This window comes from Hipposideros armiger, unplaced genomic scaffold (assembly GCF_001890085.2).
Source record: "Hipposideros armiger isolate ML-2016 unplaced genomic scaffold, ASM189008v1 scaffold_15, whole genome shotgun sequence".
Taxonomy (NCBI): domain Eukaryota; kingdom Metazoa; phylum Chordata; class Mammalia; order Chiroptera; family Hipposideridae; genus Hipposideros; species Hipposideros armiger.
In genome coordinates, this window is record NW_017731365.1 from 4276553 (window position 1) to 4295223 (window position 18671).

Genomic DNA, 18671 nt, shown 5'->3' on the forward strand with positions numbered 1-18671 from the left:
AAACTGAGGCTGTGGCGGCCAGACAAGCCTAAAATGTGGAAGAGAAAGAGACAGCGGGGCTGAGCCACTAACCATGTGACGAGGGCTTTTCTGGGTCCCTGGAGTTGGATTCTGTGCCTAAGAACAGGAAGAGATGGGAGGAGCAGGAGGAGACAGAAGGTAGTCTCTCACCCAGGAATTGCCAGCGGGGTGCCAGCATCAGTTGTCCCGGACCCTGAAACTTGGAAGGTGGCTGGGGGTTGAGGCAGGGTTAGGGGACTGAGCACCGCAGGGCCCCATCCCATCCTTCCCTGGATTCTGAGTCCACAGCGGGCAGCCTGGTGCAGTGGGCAGGGCCTACCCTTCGGTGTGGGGGTCTGGAGGGAGAAGAAGCAAGCTTTGAGGTAAAGGGGTGAGGAGAGGCCGGCCTCCTGCCACGGTTCTCTTCGGCATGTCTGATTGGGGTTAATTAAGTGAAAGATGGACAAAGGAGTGATAAAGAATCTTCAGTGGGCTTTGATTTTCTGCCACTCAATAGCATGGATTAAACCAACAGAACACAGTGGAGGAGGGAGGGAGACCTAGGGCCCCCTGCCCAGGATGTGGGGTCCCCTTATCCCTGCACATATCCAAGCCTTTGCACATCTCCACCTGCCCCTCTCATTCCTGGCCGAGGTCTAGAAATCAGCCCCTCCCCAGGGGTACCTCCTCCCCTACTCCCTCCCTTCTAGAACAACATTAACTCTTTTATTGAGCACTTACTCCGTCCCAGGCAGTTTACTAAGATTTTGCAGCTTACCCACAATAGCCCTATCAGATAGCCTTCATTCTCCCTATTTTGCAGATGAGGTAGAATCATTTGTGCAAAATCACACAGCTGAAAGGGGCAGTGCCCAAGTCTGGAGTCAGGTCCATTTCCGAAGGCTGTGCTTTCAGCTACCACTGAAGCATAAGGCTTCACACCTTGGCATCACTGGTCATAAGGCTCTTCCTAGCAGGGCCTGAGTTCTGCACACGACTTCTGTGAGGGTGGCACTGATCTTGGGGACCCATCTTGCACTCCAGGTCCCCAGACCCATTCCCACGTTGGACTAAGGGTGTCCCACCAGCCCACAGAGCGCCCAGGCACCTCAAGAGATCCCTGGCTCATCTCTGTCTTGATTCACAACACCGCATATTCCCACCACCCCAATGTAGTAAAGATGGCCTTGGTCCTCGCTGCATTTGCATGACCCTGGTCCTTCCTCTTCTGTGGAAAGGTATTAAGGTCCCCTCCAGGGCACATCTTGGTTCACAGGGTGGGTGAGGGTCCCCAAGCATTTGGGGTATGAAGGAAAAAAGCACATAAGGCTCCTGCCATCAGGAGCCTCCTATCTTAGGTAAGAACACATAACTCAGGTAAGAACACATAACTTTGTCACTCACCAAAACATGGTGGGACAAAGAGACGACACTGCTTCTTAATCCTGTGGGTATGCCTTAGTCGCCCCCCGTCCCACTTCACAGATGGAGAAACTGAGGTTCCAGGAGTGGAAGTGAACAGCCCAAGGTCACACAGCTAGGAAGTGACAGGGCCTGTTCCCCAGCTCTGGACCCAACTCTCCTTACTGCATCAAACCATTGAATTATGAACCAAGCTTCTAGCTTGACTGAAAGTGGGGAGAGATGACCCTCTCCACAGGGCGAACTGGAGCCACCGTCAGCATGGAGGTGCCCCAGGGTGGGGAGAACCAGGAAAGAGCCAGAGGGATGAAGGAGCCACCTTCAGACCTCATGTCCAGGGAAGAAGTCTGGGGGTGGGGCAGCCTTCCTCCCTCTGGGGGACCAGGTCACGCAGAGGGAAGTGCTGGTGTCCAGAGCTGGCAGGTGATGACTGAGAGAAGCCGTACTCAGAAATCAGGCCAGGCTCTGAGAGAACCCAGGACTCCCCACCCCCATCCCCCCCACCTCACCATGCAAGCCCGCCCACTGCAGGGGCCAGCCTGAGTCTGCACCTGTAATAGGCGGGAAGTGCCCCATGTGGTTGTCCTTAATGTAAATTCCACCCTGGGCCCTCTCAGGATTAGTGTGAGCTGCCAATGAGGGGATGCTTGTAAAGGGCCCAGCACATAATAAACTTCTAATAAATATTGGGTTGTCGGAAAAGTCATGACGTATTTTTTTCTATGTTTTTCGTCGCAAAAATGCGACATGACTTTTCAGACAAGCCAATAGTTGAAAAACAACACTGGGTCAATTCACCATTGAGAGCCATGGAGACGGTCCCTGCAGAGACAGGCGCGTCCTTTCTCGGCAGTGCCTGCTCTGACCGTTCTCAAGGCCACCCCTCTACTTCCAGCAGCAGGGGACATGGTTTGGGGGAGTCTAGGGGCTGCAGCCCCTTCTGGCAGCAGCTGATAACACAGGGGCTGGCAGGCTGTTCACCATGGGGGGGCGGGGGAGGTGGCAGGACTTCAGTCACCAAGAGCAAAGCTCCTCTTGCTGCATGGGGTGGGGACCAGAGGGAGGGAGGAATGTCCTTTCCCCTCCCAATAAATAAATAAAGCCGAGCCGTCGCAGGCCCACAGGCAGCTGCTGGCTCCCCAACCGGGTGAGGGGAGGACGGGCGGGCGCTATCAACCTTCTCATCGCCTCTCCCAGCAGGAAGAGAATTTAATCCACCAGGCTCCTCTCCATACACCCTGGGACTCCTTTTGATGTTCCTTATCTCCCTTCCCAACAAAATTGCCCCTCGTCAGCTCCAAGAGGACCTCCTGCCTCTCCCTGCCTTCCTCCCTGCTGGCCCCACCAAGCAGCCCCCTGCAGGGCCTGGCGGAGAGGGAGGGCGGAGGAGGCCCAGCCAGGAGCAGGGAGGAGCCGGGCTGCACCCTCCACCAGCCCCAGCTTCGCTAACCTTGGCCTGGCTCCCTGACCTTGTGAGAGGTGCTTTCCCTGCCTCTTGGAGCGTGGGGCAGGAGCCCACCAGTGCCTTCTCTTCTGCCTGCATTTGGAGCCTGGTGTGTAGTGCGAGGGGCACTTGAGAGCGCAGGAGAGCAGGGTGATTAAGAGCTGAGACCCCACAGGAGTCAGAACAGTCGTGAAGTCAACTCCTTCGATGGAAGCTGTGCGGCTTGCATGAGTTTCCCCCTCTGGCCTCAGTTTCCTTCTTCATAAAGCGGGTGGCCTGATGCTAATGTCACTGGGCTGTTGTGAAGATTCTGGTTAAGCTTTGTGAACACATACTTGGGGCTTGATCAATGGAAGCCGTTGTTATATGAGGCCCCTGCACCTACTTAGCGAACTGGGTGACTATCACACCCACACATCCCTGGAGGCTGGCAGTCACAAGCTGAGTCCCAGCAGGAACTGGCCCTCTGGGCAGGTTCTGAAAGGGGCAGGGTGAGTGTTTGAGGGGACTTGGCCAAAAGGCGAGCCCTGGGGTCTCAGGACAGCCATGTGAGGGGTCCTGACAACTCTAGCATCAGGCCTGAGTGAACACCCAGCCGCTGGTGGCAGACAGATCAAGGAGAAGGGAGCAGACCTCATCTGTTGAGGCCCAGAGACCTGGCCTGAAGGGGCCAGCAAGCCCCAGGGGGCAGGAAACACCATGCTCCTTCTTGGTCAGGTACACATGCTAAATCTGCACTGAGCTCAGCACCCCCTTCCCAGCCATCTCCTCAGTCCCTCACTTTTTGCCTGGGTATTGTGGTCACAGCTCCAGCACATCCCCATGAGGTTTGTTTTTTTGTTTTTGTTGTTTTTTTTTAGCTGAGCCATCCTGCCACTTGTTGGCAGCTCAGTGGCAGCTCAGCTAAGGCCATGAATCGAACCGGCATCCCTGTTACTCATAGCTTGCACTCTTGAGCGAGCTCTTAACCAACTGAGCCACTCGGCTGGCCCTCCCGTGAGGGTTTAATGCAGCTTTCTCTCTCCAGCTGCTCACCCACCATATCTCCCTGAATGTTTTCCTTCACTGTGCTCAGACTTGCTCCTTCCCTTGCCCTAGTGCGGTCCTGGTGATTCTCAAACATAAGCACGCATCAGAACACCTGGAGGGCTTGCTGAAACAGTGCTGGGCCCCACCCCCTAGAACTTCTGATTCAGCAGATCTGGGCATGGCCCCCAAATTTGCATTTCTAACAATTTCCTGGGTGATCCTAATGCCGCTGGTCCCTGTACCACGTACCATACTCGGAGAATCATTGCTTCACCCTAGTAGCTCTCATCCTTGGATGCACATTAGAATGAATAACCTGAAGAGCGTTATGAAATCCTGATGTCCGTCTTTTTCTGTCCCCTCATCCCGCAAGTCTGATTTCCTTAGTCTGGGGTGCAGCCTGGGCATGGGGATAGTTTAAAACTCCACCTGGTGATTTTGATGTGTGGCTGGGTGGAGCACTCCTGTTTTGCTTCTCCCTGATCTCCTCTCTGCATCCCTGTGGGTCTGATGTCTTCCCAACCTTAGTTGTGCAACATGGTGCCCTAGAGAGAGTCGGAAAAAATGCAGCTGCCTGGGCCTCACCTTAAAGAGATTCTAACACGGTAGCTCCAGGCATCTGTGTTTGTTTTTAGAGTCCCACCGGCAATTCTGATGTGCGGCCAGGTGAGGAGGGCTGCAGTGTGACTTGCATATCGCTGCCAGGTTCCCCTTGCTTTTTTTCTTTTTTTTAAGCTGAGCCATCCTGCCACCTGTTGGCAGCTCAGCAGCTGCTCAGCTCAGGCCGGGAATCGAACCGCTGTTGCTCAGAGCTCAAACTCTTGAGCGAGCTCTTAACCAACTGAGTCACTCGGCCGGCCCCTCCCCCTTCCTCTTTCACCCCAGTGTCCCTCCGCTCTGTCCAGAGCCTTGAGTGGCTCCACATCGCTCACGGAAACAAAGCCGAAGGCTGCGAGATGGTGCTGGTGGTGGGACTCTGGGGGCTTGCAGAGCCTCCCATCGTCCCACCAGTCTCACCAGTTTTCCTCCGTGACCCTTCAAATCAGCTGACTTGTCTGCCTGACCATTAATTATTCTTTCCTGGCTCCATGCCTGTGCTTAGGCCAGTGCTTCTCAAACGGTGGTCTCAGACCAGCCACCTATCAGCATCACCTAGAACTTGTTAGAAATGCAAATTCACAGGCCCCAACCCAGACTCACTGAATCAGATATTCCTGGGGGAAGGCAACACTCCTGTTTAATAGGTGATTCTGATCCTCGCAAAGGACAGACAACATGCTTAATGCCACTCCCTCTACCTTCTCCGCAAGTCCATTTCCTTTCCTTTATTCCTAAAGCCAGTTCAGAACTCTGCTTCTCAGGGCAACCTCCGCTGCCTGGGCTCACCTGCTGGCGTTCTCTCACATTCGGCCCTGCAGTGTTCAGCGTTACCGTCTCAGTTTGCTCTGGCAACTCATATTGCACTGGAACTACTACAGTTGGGGGATCCCCATATCAGGCCCTGACTCCACTTCCTTTGGCCTGGAATGCACCCCAGCCTGGGAACTTATCCTCTCTCTATCCTCAGCCACCTGTGCGGCCTTGGGCGGCTCATTCAACCTCTCTGAACTCCATTTTCTCAGGAGGGATTTCTAAGCTCCAGCATTCTTTCATCTCCACCCTATGGCCCGTGGGAAGAGGGTGCATGGAGTAATGGGGGACGAAAAGCTGCTGAATCCCTATAGCTTCCTGAGCACCTACTGTGTGCCTGCTCTGATGTGGGTTTACACTGCCCAAGGTATGGTCTGTGGCCTTAAGGGGCTCCCGACATGCCACAGTAACCACAGAGGGTTATTCTGTGGTTACTCCCAACAGTGCCCAGCAAAGAGTAGGTGCCCAATAAATGTGTGCTGCGTGGTTATTGTTGTTAATGTCATCGTCTATTTGTATAGTCCTGCAACAATCTCCAAGACAGGGCTTTAAGGGGAAAAAATCCGACCTAGAGCCATGTGCACAGCATGCTTCTGTTTGTGTCAAAGAGTGAAGGCATAAATACATGATGTTTGCATATGGGTGGTTTCCTCTGAGGATGGTTCTCGAGTGGCTGGGGCCATGGGCAGAGGAAGACGATCGTGTGCCCTTTACACTTTTGAATTATGTGCATATTTTCCATGTCTGTGTTTATCATGTCTTTAACATTTTCTATGTTAGGAAAACGAAAACATGATAATGCTTGAGGCCATTTCTTTCAGGGGTTTTGTCCAGGCTCCCAGGAATAGGACACAGGAACATGGCCCTTCCTCTCCCAGCCTTTCCCTTCCTCTTCCCAACCCCTCTGGGTGAGGACCAAGTGGGAGACAGAAGCCCTGGTGCCACCTCCCCCTTCATGCCCTTGTACCTCTTCCTCTGTGCCCTCCCCCTCCTCTGGGTGTGGGGACTGCACAGAATCCACCCCCCCCCCTCCCCCAGGACCTGTGTGCAGACACATACCCTGTCCCTGGCACCCCTGGAGGCTGTGGCCCATCGAAGACATACGGGGCTGTTCCCCTGGAGCAAGGTGTGCCCCTGGGGCCCACCTTGGCACTTCTTCCTTACCCTGACCGTGGATCTCACCGTTTTTTCTCTTTGGTTCCTTCCTCCTCTCCATACCTTTCTGGCTCCTTCTCTGTCTTCATATCCCTTGACTGACCAACTCCCACTGATAGAACTTGGTAAGTAAGCCTCGGAAGGGCTGGTGCTGGGGCGGCATAGTGGGCACCGCAGGGAGGGGGCTTCACAGGGGGGTGTTGCTTCCCCTGCCTGGGCACAGCTCAGCCTGCCCCTACCCTCCCGGGCCTTCAGGTCTGGTGATGGAGGGGCCCAGGTCCAGGGGAGGGAGAGGTGTTGGTGTCACCTGCTCAGAGCTGTCACACTCTGCCAGCTTTGGCTATTAGTGCCCCTTCGGGCATTTAATTGATCCCCTCCATCTGACGGATGGATTCCACGCCAGGGAGAGCTGGAACCTGCACAGCCTGACACGCCAGGGGAGCGTTGCCTGTACAGTCTGTGGGGGCCGCTCCCGGCTGGGGGCCCTGGAGGCCCCTCTGCTTGCCTGGACACCAAGGCTGGCAGGAGAGGCTAAAAGAGTTCCGCTCACACGTCCCATTCAAACCGGCTGAGCCAGTGACAGGGGCCTGGGCTTGCTTCCAGGCGCTAAGAAAAGGCTCAGTACAGGAAGTGCCCTTGTTTCGCTAATTCGTAGTTGTAAATGGAAAAAACGCAAGAGATTAATGGGTAAATGTTAGCATGCATTCATTCCACAAATGTAGTTGAGTGCCTGCGACAGACATAGCTTCAGGGACATAAGAGACTTGTGACCTCTCAAGCTTTGCTGAGGGTGTCATTCCTGGCTGAATTCCTGGTCATCATTTCCAGTCTTCCAGGTTGATTGGCTGCCCCCCTCTCAGCAGGAACAGTTTCCAGAGGGAACCCCTTAACACCCCCGGACAACCAAAAAGAGAGGCATGCTTCCCTTGCCAGCCCCCAGGTCCACGGAAACACGTGCACAGACGGGCTGTGCTGAGCACTGGGCCAGGGGTGGGTGATGCGTACAGGCGGGAGGGTGCTGAGAGCCCAGGCCGGTAACCTGCTGGGCATCTGCAACAGGGCTGGTTACAAACCACAGGCCACCCACCCAGGTTGGAGAGGGTTATTTGGGAGTCACCTCCCCTTTTTGTGCAGGAGGTTGAATCGCTTTCCAAGCAGGCCAGACTCTGGCCTTGTCTCCCACCTTCCTCGATAGCTCCCCGCCTAATCTGGGGACTTGCTAGCATGGAGACATCACACACTTGGGATCCAGTGTCCCGCAGGCTACCATGGGCTGGCCACGGTGTGGGGGGCACAGGGGTTCATTTTGCTACTCAGCTAATGGGACCATTCCCGTCCCACCTGTAAGCCACACGCCTTCGCCCTGGTTGACTTGTTCCAAAGGGAGGATGGGAGAAGCAATGCCCTGCCCTGTCCCTCGTGCCCTGTGCTGCCCATGCCTGCCATAGACACGTAGTTCTTCTGTCCCCTCCAGTCCCTTCTGATCTCTTCTCCCTGCCAGCTGGGTCCTACGGCTGGCAGATCCCTCCCGACTCGGGGGCCACTGGGACAGAGTAAGGGAACAAGAGATGGAAATGAACCAAACCACCGACAAGGGACGTCATGGGCATCCAATGGGATGACGAGGCAAAACGAGCTGGAGGAGATTCCCAGAGGGCCTCGACGTGGGCGGGAGGGCGGCCAGCGCGCTGGGCCAGGATCACTTAGCAGAGGCCGGGCCCCCTGGGGGTGGGGGCTGGCCCAGCCCTGCTCTGGCCCCTGCACCTCATCTACCTCCAACCCCAAACCAGCTCTGCCCCACCGGCTGCACCCTGGGCCTGGGCCTCCCGCTTCCCTTCTGACTGGTTTCTCCTCCATTCTTGACCCAGGGCCTGAACAGCATGTTTGAGGTGTACCTGGTGGGGAACAACTCGCACCACTTCATCATCTCCCCCACCTCCGTCCAAGGGAAAGCGGACATTCGCATCCGGGTGGCCATCCCCCTGGACTACGAGACCGTGGACCGCTATGACTTCGACGTAAGGCCCCATTCACTGTCTCCTTGGGTGGGTTGGGAGCAGGGGGGATAACTCAGCTCTCTTAAATCCCCTCTTTCGCCTCTCCCCACCCTTCCCTGTGGATCTGACTGAGAGAAGCCCACTAAGCCATGGCAGGGGCTGGGCTGAGCCTCTCCTTTTCAAAGAGGACAAGAAAATGTCCAGGAATTGAGTGGAATTTTACCAGGCACAGCCACAGCCTCAGAAACCCATCAGGAGCTCTACTGCCTTGCCCTTGTCCACCCAACCCCATCAGCTCTCCTTCCAGCAGAATCAGTAGCCACCCTGGCCCTATGAGCAGTGATGGAGGGACTCACAGGAGCAGACACCTGGGATGGGCAATGACTTGGACAGGTGCTCTGGGTTGGGACCAGCAAAGGCCACAGGGAGATTTATGGGGACAGGGGTTCTGGGAGCATGTGGGAACTCACCCAGGCCCTGCTCTGCACCCCCAGCTCTTTGCCAATGAGAGTGTGCCCGACCACGTGGGCTATGCCAAGGTGAAGATCACCCTCATCAATGAGAACGACAACCGGCCCATCTTCAGCCAGCCACTGTACAACGTCAGCTTGTACGAGAATGTCACCGTGGGGACCTCTGTGCTGACAGTCCTGGTAAGTCCCCACTCTTCTGCAGGACCACTGAGCTCTGGGGCTAACCATGAGGAGGCAGCCAGAGGGATTTTGCCCAAAGGAATCTGGGCAGTCAGGAAAGGGGGTGTCCCCAAACCCCCAGAGGCAGTGGTGTTGGTGTATGAAAGCATCTGGACTCATCTCGATGGGGCTCCCTTGGCCGGGGTAGCAATGTAGAAAAGGGGCCAACCTGAGGGAGAATGAGACTGCACCAAGGACACTTCAGTTTTCTGCCTCGTCCGTGAGAGGGACTGCACCTAGGTGGGCCAGGAGCCCTGGAAGTGTTCTCTGATGGGGACAGGGGCCAGCCATCTCTGAGGAGGGCGGCCCTCCCTGTCTGAGCACAGGTACCAGGGAAGAGTGGGCTATTTGTGGGCACTTGGCATTTCCAACTCCCCTTGGCTTAGACTTTGATAAGGGACCCCTCCCAGCATCCATTTGTATCAGTATTTTTGGTTGCAAGGGAAAGAAACTCGTGTTTCAAGCCAAGAAAAAAAAGGGTGGGGGGGGATTGGCTCATGTAACTCAAAAGCGTAAGTGATTTCAGGCATGGCTGCGTTCAGGCACTCGACTGAGCAGAGATCCGACTTCAGCACTGGGCTCTGCATTTTTTACATTGGCAGAAAGGGTCACCACCACCCCTAGCTTACTTCTTAACCAATTTATCAACCCTAGGGGGAGAAAAAATTCTTTTTCAGTAGTTCTAGCAAAAGCCCCAGAGCTGATCCTCATTGACCCAGCTTGTTGGGCCATCCTGAGCCAGTCATGATTCTGATATACCGGAGATGAGCCACACTCCCCAGAGTGGAGCCAGGGGTTGGGGTAAAGCCCCATCCAAATTATATGGGCTGAAAATGGGGAGGGGGCGATTTCCAAGGGGGTTCTCATATCAGAAGAAAGAAAATTGGTTGCTGAACAGATCAAAGTGGTAGATGTGTGTTACACAAGCTCAGGACCTGCCCATAGTAGGTGCTCAATAAACGTTATAGAGTTTCACTCACTGCTGCCCTTCCCTGCCCACTCCGAGGGTCCCAGAGTCCTCACTTCTACAATATTTCTTGCTCCATTCTCACGTCAAGCGGAGACTTTACCTACTGATCCCAGGCCCCCTATTCCAAAATGTGTTTACTCTACAGACAGATGGTATAAAATTGTATTGAGCCCCCAGGCCCTTCCCATCTGACAGTTATAAATTTTTCAAACAGATGTGTAGCTAGGCAGGCCATCAGACGTAAACAATATGCTTAGGTTGTTTTCTTCCCCCTTCTTTCCCAGCCTGTGGCTTTGCCAGCTTTCACAAGGTGCTCCCTGCAATCAGTCACCTGGTGCTTGAGGCCCCATGGACCGTCCTGCAGCCCCTAGAGATCTGGGCCTTCTGGACCCAAAGAAAGTGTCTTCAGCCTCCTTCCTCCCCCCCTCCACCCCCCAGCCACCTTTGAATGTCAGGATGAAGGACACCCAAGCAGCCTGTGCTTCAGGGATCTCATAGGGGGAGGAGGCCCCACCCCAACAGGCCTGGGACCACGTGGAAAAGAATTTGGGCTTGGTAGGGGTCCAGGGAGTCCTTCCTGGCATTCTTGCTGGGGATGGAGGGTTTTATTTTGCAGTCCCAAGTTCCCGTGGCCCTGGGGAAAGGCTGAGAGAGCCTGTGGAGCAGGAGTGGCGTGTGTGGGAAGGCTTACCTCCTGGCTGGTGGCCAGTTGCTGATGCCAGGGATGATGTGTCAGGCTCAGCCCTGTCTGGGGTTGACACTGGAGAGTAAGTCCTCAAACTGGGTTTCTTCAAGCGCTGGAGCAGTTCCTTGGCCTGCGTGGACTCCTGCCTGGTGCCCATGACCCCTTCTCCAGTTCCTCTCCCAGGCCCCCTTAGGATGTTTAGCAGATAAGTTCAACCTCCTTTGTGGCTGCCTGAGGATCTCTGTCCAGGGCTGGCTCATCGGGCCAGACTTCAGTTCCTAAGTCTGTCTGTCCAAGCTTTGCTCACCTCCTTTCAACCCATCAGCCCCAGGGTTTGTGAAATTGTGCAGGGTGCAGCACGAGGGTGCTGTTTCACCCAATGATAAGATAAGCTCTAGCAGAAGGTTATACTCAGGACCTAAAGTGAAACTGCATGGGCCCTGGTCTCCCTGCCTTTGCTGTGTGCTGGTCTATTCATGCCATCTCTAAAAGCCTTTATTTCCTCATCTGCAAAATGGGCATGAGACCTCCCACAAGGCTGCTATCAAGCTATTTGAACAATGGATTTGACCCCACCCACCCATCTTCATCTCCCTATCTTCCCAAGGTGCTTCCAGAGCTCCTAGCAGGTAGTAAGTTTCATGGCCACATCCTCCACACCTACCACCCGCCCTACCCTCCCCACCCTGCAATTCTCTACTCAGACCTTCGTCAGTCCAATCTCTCTATCCCGTTTGCTGCAGGAGGGCCTGAAGTTATAGCTGCCTGCTCAGGGACTGTGAAATTCCTTCTCCCTGACCTTTTCTGGGATGTTATTAAAATGTTTCATGGTCAGTTGTGTCAGAAAAAAATTATGAAGAAAGTGAAAATGTTTTAATTTGCACTGAAGGATGGGGCAGAGCCTGCTGCAAGGGGCCTCCCCTAACATGGCCCTGCTCCTGTGACTCATCGCCTGTTCTGGGGGAAGGCAGCAGCTTCACAGTGGGGTAGGGAAGCCAGAATGTGTGTGTGTGTGTGGGGGGGGATGTTACCTCCATCCTGGGTGTCCCAGCTGGGGTGGAAGGGCTGGACCGTCTCACCTCCCTGCCCCCTGGACCTCCCCCAGCCCAGGTTTTGAGGCCCTGACAGCCCCAGTTATAACAAAATGAGTTTCCACTGCTGGAGAGGAAAGCGTGGGGATCTATAGTTCAAAGGCTTGACCTTGAGCGCCGACTCCTTGGATGACTGGGGCAGAAACTGCTTCCCTTCGCAGCACCTCATCTATAAAATGAACAAGATGGATTAAAATGTGTCTGCGGTTCTTTCTAGACCTGGTGCCTGGGGCAGCCGTGCCCAGAGGCAGGGGGATAGCTGAGATGACCTCTGAGGACTGCTGCTACTATTGCCACTGCTGCTATAGTAATCATTTCAACAGCTGTCATTATTGAGGCCTGGCTGTAAACCATGCACTCGACAGGTGTTATTTCTAACCTAAGTAGATGCTTATTGTACAGGTGAGGAAACTGAGGGATAGTGGGTTAAATAACTTGTGCAGGACCCCAGGGCTAGTAAGTGGTTAAACTGGAATTCACAAAAAGACTGCCTGACCCCAAGCCCCAGGCTCCTAGCCACTAGGCTGCCCGACCAGAAGGCTCTGTGTTGGACCCTTGAGCATGGCTGTTCAGTAGTGTTCAGAGCTGAGGGTAAAGAGAGGCGCTGCAAAGTGCTCTCTGCAGGATGCAGGTGGACAGGGAACAGGGTCGCTCCAGGCATTGTGTCCCCGGGTGACACTCTCGACCCTCAAGAACCTCTGGCACCATCAGGTGAATTTCCAGCTCTCTGGGTGCTGAGCCACTCAGATGTCAGCACTCGGTGAGCCACTTTTCATTGATGGGAAGACCAGGTCGGGGAGACGTGAGCACTGCTCAAGGCAGCGCAGAGCCATCTTCCTCAGGAATGGCTTCCTGGAAGGAGGTGGGATGCAAGACAAATGTCAGTGGGAGCTGGGCCTCTGAAGGGTGACCACACCAGGGGAGGGATGTGCAGGGACACATGCACCCACATATGTGTGTGTGGGGGGGGGCTGTGTGTGCACACATGCCTGTGTATATACCTGAGTGTGCAACCACATGCACTCGGGTAGGTGTACATAACACACACATTTGTGTGCGTGCAGGTTTCAGTATGATGTTGGTGGCCCCCCGTCCTCTAGGTTGTGTGGTTTATTCCCCTCTCATAGCCCCAGGCTGCTCTGATTCTCAGCTTCTAATCGTGCCCTCTGACCTGACAACAGGGCTGGATGGGAAGACCATGGGGTACCCTTCTGGGGTGCTGCTGGGCTTGGGGCAGCCTCACAGCCTGACCAATGGGTACTTGGGGCCTAGCTGGGTTTGTGGGTGCCGTGGGACAGTAGGAGAGCAAGTGAACCATTTATTCAACAATTTTTTTGAATACCTACTATGTATCAGGCATGTGGCCCTGAAGACACATGGTTATGTGAGTCTTGCCTTCATGAAGTTTACAGTCTCGTGAGAAAGTCTGATGTTCATAGTAAAAAAAATGAATCTTTGAGTATTACTTGCTATGATGGAGAGAGATCAGGGAGCTATGAACACCTATAACAGGGCACCTGACTTTGACTAGAGTCAGAGAAGGCTTCTGTGAGGAAGTGGCAATTGTGTAGGCATTACCAGGGGAGCCAAGGGAGGGAACACATTGGAGAAAGAGGGAATAGCATGTGCAAAGGTCCTGTGGCTGGAATGCAGTGAGGAGGATGTGCTGTGCAGGAAGGTGGAGTCCTGCTTCTATGAGGCAGATGGGGCTCAACTGTCTCTCTTCTTCCTGAATTGCCACCTATCCCAAACATAACCACTGGGTTGCTATTCAAACAGTGGAGCAGTCCTGTATCAAACCATCCATAATCTCTTACCTGTTCCATCCTGGTGGCCCATGGCAGGCATTTGGGAAACAACTGGCAGGGGTTGTACCTGGGATGTGCAAAGCGCCAACCTGGCCTCCTGCAGTATAGAGTCATGTCCCCACATTTATTCTGTGTCCCCAGGACATCGAGACAATGATGGTGAGGAGGGAGGTTACTCCTGGGGCAGTCTTACTGCACCCCAAGGCCTTCTCTCCCTGCTCCACGCAGGTAGGATACAGCAGGAATGGGCACATGATTGGACTGTCAGACAAGACAGGATTATTCTCCAACGCAAGGAGGAGAAGCACATAAGAGCCCTGACTGGGCAGGTGTGGGCCCCAAGACCACAAGCTCATGGTTTTCTCAGCCCAGAGGCAGAGGACCCACCATCAGCTCCAAGGCAGACAGAGCAAGTGGCCCTGTAGGAGCCGAAAGGCATGGCTCCCCCCTCCCCTGCCTGCCCCTCTTTCAGCCTGTCCTTGGGGGGCTGGCATTGTCTTGGTCAGGGTCAACCCTCTGGGACTTGTTTTTTTTCCCATGACATGGGAGAAGTAGTGCCTGACCCGCCCACATGGCTAGATTGTTGGGAGACCCCATTGTGGTGACCTGTAAGTAAATAACTAAGGGTTGACAGACTGAAGGAGTGGTTTTTATTAACATTAGCTTTAAAGGGCCCCAATCTGGCTTCCATCCACCCCTTCAGCCTCTGTCCAAGCCCAGCTCTGCCAAGGTGGACCCTCGACAGGCCACGGAGCCTGTTTCCTCCTCTGCGACCTGATAGGATCCTATCTGGGAGGGTTGTTGTGAGAATTGAGTGGAACAGTTCATGAAGGCACACAGCACAGAGCCTGGTGAGGAAACACACTCAGAAAATGTCAGAAAGTTATGCTGAACCTCCTGGCTGAGGCTTCATGGGGGTGGGGACACTGCGCTCAGAGTCCTGGCCCTGCCCTGGGCAGCCATGTAACCTGGGCAAGTTTATAACGTCCTCATTATAAAGTGAGATGATTGGGCCGGGTGCTGCGTTAGGGCCTCTGACTCCATGAGGCTCTGATTCCACCTCACATGCAGTCAGCACTCACTCCATAAACACTCGTTTTGTGCCCCACACTGAGCAAGGGCACGGAGCTGGCCGCCATTCCTACTGCTACGTAAGAAGCTGCCCCAAACGGGGCTCCACAAAGCAACAGCTGGTTTCTTATGCTTATGGATTCAGTAGGTCAGGAATAACAGGGGGCTCTTTTCTGCTCCTCGAAATCTGGGGGTGACTCCACCAGCCAAAGACTTCTCGCTCCCATCCTGGTGCCTGGGCTGGTCCAGCTGAAGGACTGGCTCAGCTGGACAGTCGCCTGAGCACCTACATGTGGCCTCTCCACGTGGCACAGGCATCTGAGGCACGGGCTTCTGAGCAGAAGTACCTCAGAGGAGGCCTCTGGGGAACCAGTGTCCCAAGAGAACCAGGCAGAAGCTGCATAGCCCCTGCTGACCCAGCCTCCAGGTCACACAGCGTCATTTCCGGTGAATTGTATTGGTTGTAGTGAGTCAGTGAGGCAAGGTCAGATGAAAAAACGGGATATAGATACTTCCCCAACTCTGAATGGGAAGAATGTCAAAGAATTTACACAAGTGCAGATGTTTTGCAACCACTCAGAGCTCATTTGAATGTAATACCCTTTATGGAGATGTCATATGTGAGCCTGGTACTGGGAGACAGCAAGTTCCTGTCCCTTTTCCTGGATACTGTGCAAACGCAAGCAGAAGAGTGAAAGTGGGGAACCCTTCGAATCCCATTTTCAGCCTGGTAAAAAGAGCTCTGCGTGAATAGTGGTGGGAAGGGAGGGGGAAGTGTAATAATCCCTATTGCCCCCAGGCACCCCCTGGCCAGGAAAGTTCCAATGCCTAGGCCTGGGTTGGCATTCAAGGCCCCCATGCCCCAGCCCTGAGCTGGTTTCCAGCCCTCTGCCCCACTACACCCCTCACACCCCTTCTCTCCTGCCCCACCAGTCTTCCCAGCTCCCTGCACACCCCTTGCGTTTGCTCACGCGACTCCCCACCTCTCTCTTCCTCCCTCCTGTCTAACTCTAAGGGCCAGTGCAGCTGGCAGTCTTCCCATAAGAAGCCCTCCCCCTGGTGATGGGCATGTGCCTACCTCACCCTCTTCCCTGCATCATGCTTTCCCTGGCTGCTCTCACCATGCACATTAGGGATTTCATGGCGAATGCCTTTTCCTCCCCACTGTGCTGGAAACTTCCCGAAGGCAGGTTTTCTCTTTTTCAGTGTCCACACCTCTGAAGTGTGTGGCACAGAGTAAGTTTGACTCCTGGGGTCTAGAGCATCCATGAGAGGGTAGACCAGAGGCCTTCTGAGGGCCCTTCCTAAGTCAGCAGGGTCTGGGGGTGCAGACCCCAGCCCAGGAGCAAAGGCAGGGGGTGGGAGGCACAATGGCCACCAGATGCCAGGACTCCCCTGGGCCTCCTGGGCCTAATCATGACATGTGATTGCAAGGTCAAGTCTAATGTGCACCCAGCCCCTCAGCTGGGCTCTGCAGACAGGTGAGCAGGAGCTGACCCTGCTTTCTTAGCTGCCCCTGGGCCAGGGCCCGCTGTGAGTCCCGTGTCTCCTGCAGAAGCTGTCCCTGCTGCCCCTCCCAGAGTGGGACTCTGCTCTCTCCCAGCTCCCCCGATGCAAATACTATACCCCCCTTCATTCTGTGACTACTTAACAAAGGGTGTGGAATGATGGTGGTGAACTAGACAGACAAACAGCCTGCACGTTCCAGGGACAGGAGACAGACAATGAACTAGGAAATACCTAGCATGTCAGAAGGGGTAAGTGCCATGGGGAAAACTATAGCCAGACAGGGTGGGGAATGCCAAGGGTGGCCTTGTAACTGTGTCCTCTCAAGTGGTCAAGGAAGGCAGGCCTCTCACAGAAGGTGACATTAGATAGTGCCCCGAGGGAACCTTGCCGTGGGGGGTGGGGGTGGAGTGGGGTGCAAGGAATCCAGGAAAGGGCTGCCCCAGGCTGAGGGAGCCGCAGGTGAAAGGCTTCTAGACAAGAGCCTGGTGGTATAGGTGGATATGCAAAGAGGAGGAGGGGGAGGTGACTGAGCTGAAGAGAGACTTGACTGATCCCTGTAACTGCTATGTGGAGAATGCGGGGATTGGGGGGCTGGAAGATAGGGTGCAAGCTGGGAGACCAGGTGAGAGATGCTAGCTAGCTCCAACCACACAGGTGGCAGTGGAGGGGAAGAGGTGGAAGATTCCAGAGCCCTCCCTCTGCCATACCCTCCTCCCCCAGCTCACGCTCAGGTCTGGGCACCGACTTCAGCGTTCTCCTCCCCAGGCCCAGCAAGGTCCATCCAGCTCATCTCCACCTGACTGCCAGGTGGACCCTATACCTTTGAAAACAATGGAGTGGGCAGACAGCCCTGGGTTGGAGTCCTGCCTCAGCTTCTTACCACAGGTTGGCCTCGGGCAGGTTACTGGCTGTCCCTAGGTTTATACTTATAGTGCCCTCTATGAAATGGGGAGAATAATTCCCGTTTCGGCAGTGTTGTGGAATCGTGTGTAGAAAGGTCGGAGTCCCCTGCGCGCACACAGCAAATGCTCTGATAGGAATACCAGTGCCTGCTGCATGCCAGGCGTCCAGGGCTACCCATGCTCTTCTAGAACAGTGGCCTCTCCCTCTTCTGATAGCATTGGTTCTACTTGATTGTATCATTGTGTAAAGCTGATGATAGAAATTGCCAGCATGAATCATTAGCAAGTCTGGGCGGTGATAACATGACCCAACGGGTAGGCCCCATCCAGAGACTTCAGCAAAACCCAGCAGAGACAGGCAGGTCAATGCAGGGAAGAGCAGAAGCTGGACTTCCTGACAGGCCTGGGCCTCCCCGCTGAACGGCCCCTGGTCCCCCCTACCTGTGTTCTCTCTCCCCACCCCCTCCTGACACCCCTCACCGCAGGCATCTTAATTGATCTCATTGTTCTCCAATCCCTTGAGACCTGAGACTCCAGCTGTGCTTAAACAGAACAAAATCTCTTCCAATTTCCCCACCGTTTAAAAGAAAATTGAATTCTTTATCTGCAGCCTGGGGAGGAGAAGGGGGGGGGGAAGAGAGAGAGAGAGAGACAGAGAGACAGAGAGAGGGAGGGAGGGAGGGAGGGAGGGACTAGTAAATAGTTCATAGGTCACCCCAACCCTGCTCCCAAGCCGGCCTGGAAGGCCTTTAGAGACACACCCTCCCCCATTCTGGAGGTGCCCGGGCCGTACTTCTGGGCTCCTTTAATCTGCTCTTGGGTTCATCCCTAATCAAGAGGCCAGTACGGTGCCGCCAGGAGCTGGGAGGAAGCTGAGCTGGCTGGCGGTGATTGACGGTCCGACTTCCTCCCTCTGTCAGGCCTCAGTGCTCCTCTGCTGTGTTTATCTCTTTAATCTAAATATCAATCCGTAAAACCAAAATGGGATGGAATGAGAGGTAGGACAGGCGCTAAGGAGAGAGAGAGAAAGAGTACACAGCTGGCTGCTGCCTGCCCGCCACCACCCTGGGCTTCTGGAAGGAGCCAAGGCAGGGCTGTGGGCTGGGAGGTCTCAGGGGGCTGCCGTGGTAGGCTCAGGCTTGGAGGGCCAAGACTTTCCCACCTCTGCCCCCGAAGTGGATTTTTCCTGGGCTTTGTTTAAGATCTGACCGTTTCCAGCTATTTAGTCACTCAACTAATTGATTTTTGGCAAATTGATCTAAAGCTCCATGGCTTGTCGAGCCTTTGAAGCCTCCCTCACCGGTGCCTCCAGAATCCCCCATCCTTGGTAGGAGCAGCTATGTCTGCCTCTGACCTTGGCCCCTTTGCCAAAAAAAAAAAAAAAAAAAAAAAGAAGGCACTCGTTCATTATCACAGCTCTGGTAAGCAGGTGTTGTGAGCTTGGTAAATGCCAAGCATTTTACAGTATGTTACTCACCCCTTCTGT

General features: G+C 54.6%; 1 protein-coding gene across 1 annotated transcript in view; it reads left to right on the forward strand.

Moving 5' to 3' along the window:
- The window catches only part of CDH23 (cadherin related 23), a 430582-nt gene that overhangs the window by 247728 nt on the left and 164183 nt on the right, over nucleotides 1–18671 (forward strand). The window contains exons 12-14 of the mRNA XM_019624627.1: nucleotides 6580–6585; nucleotides 8329–8478; nucleotides 8952–9110. Coding sequence (XP_019480172.1) covers nucleotides 6580–6585; nucleotides 8329–8478; nucleotides 8952–9110 — 315 coding nt within the window. The remainder of the gene's footprint in view (nucleotides 1–6579; nucleotides 6586–8328; nucleotides 8479–8951; nucleotides 9111–18671) is intronic.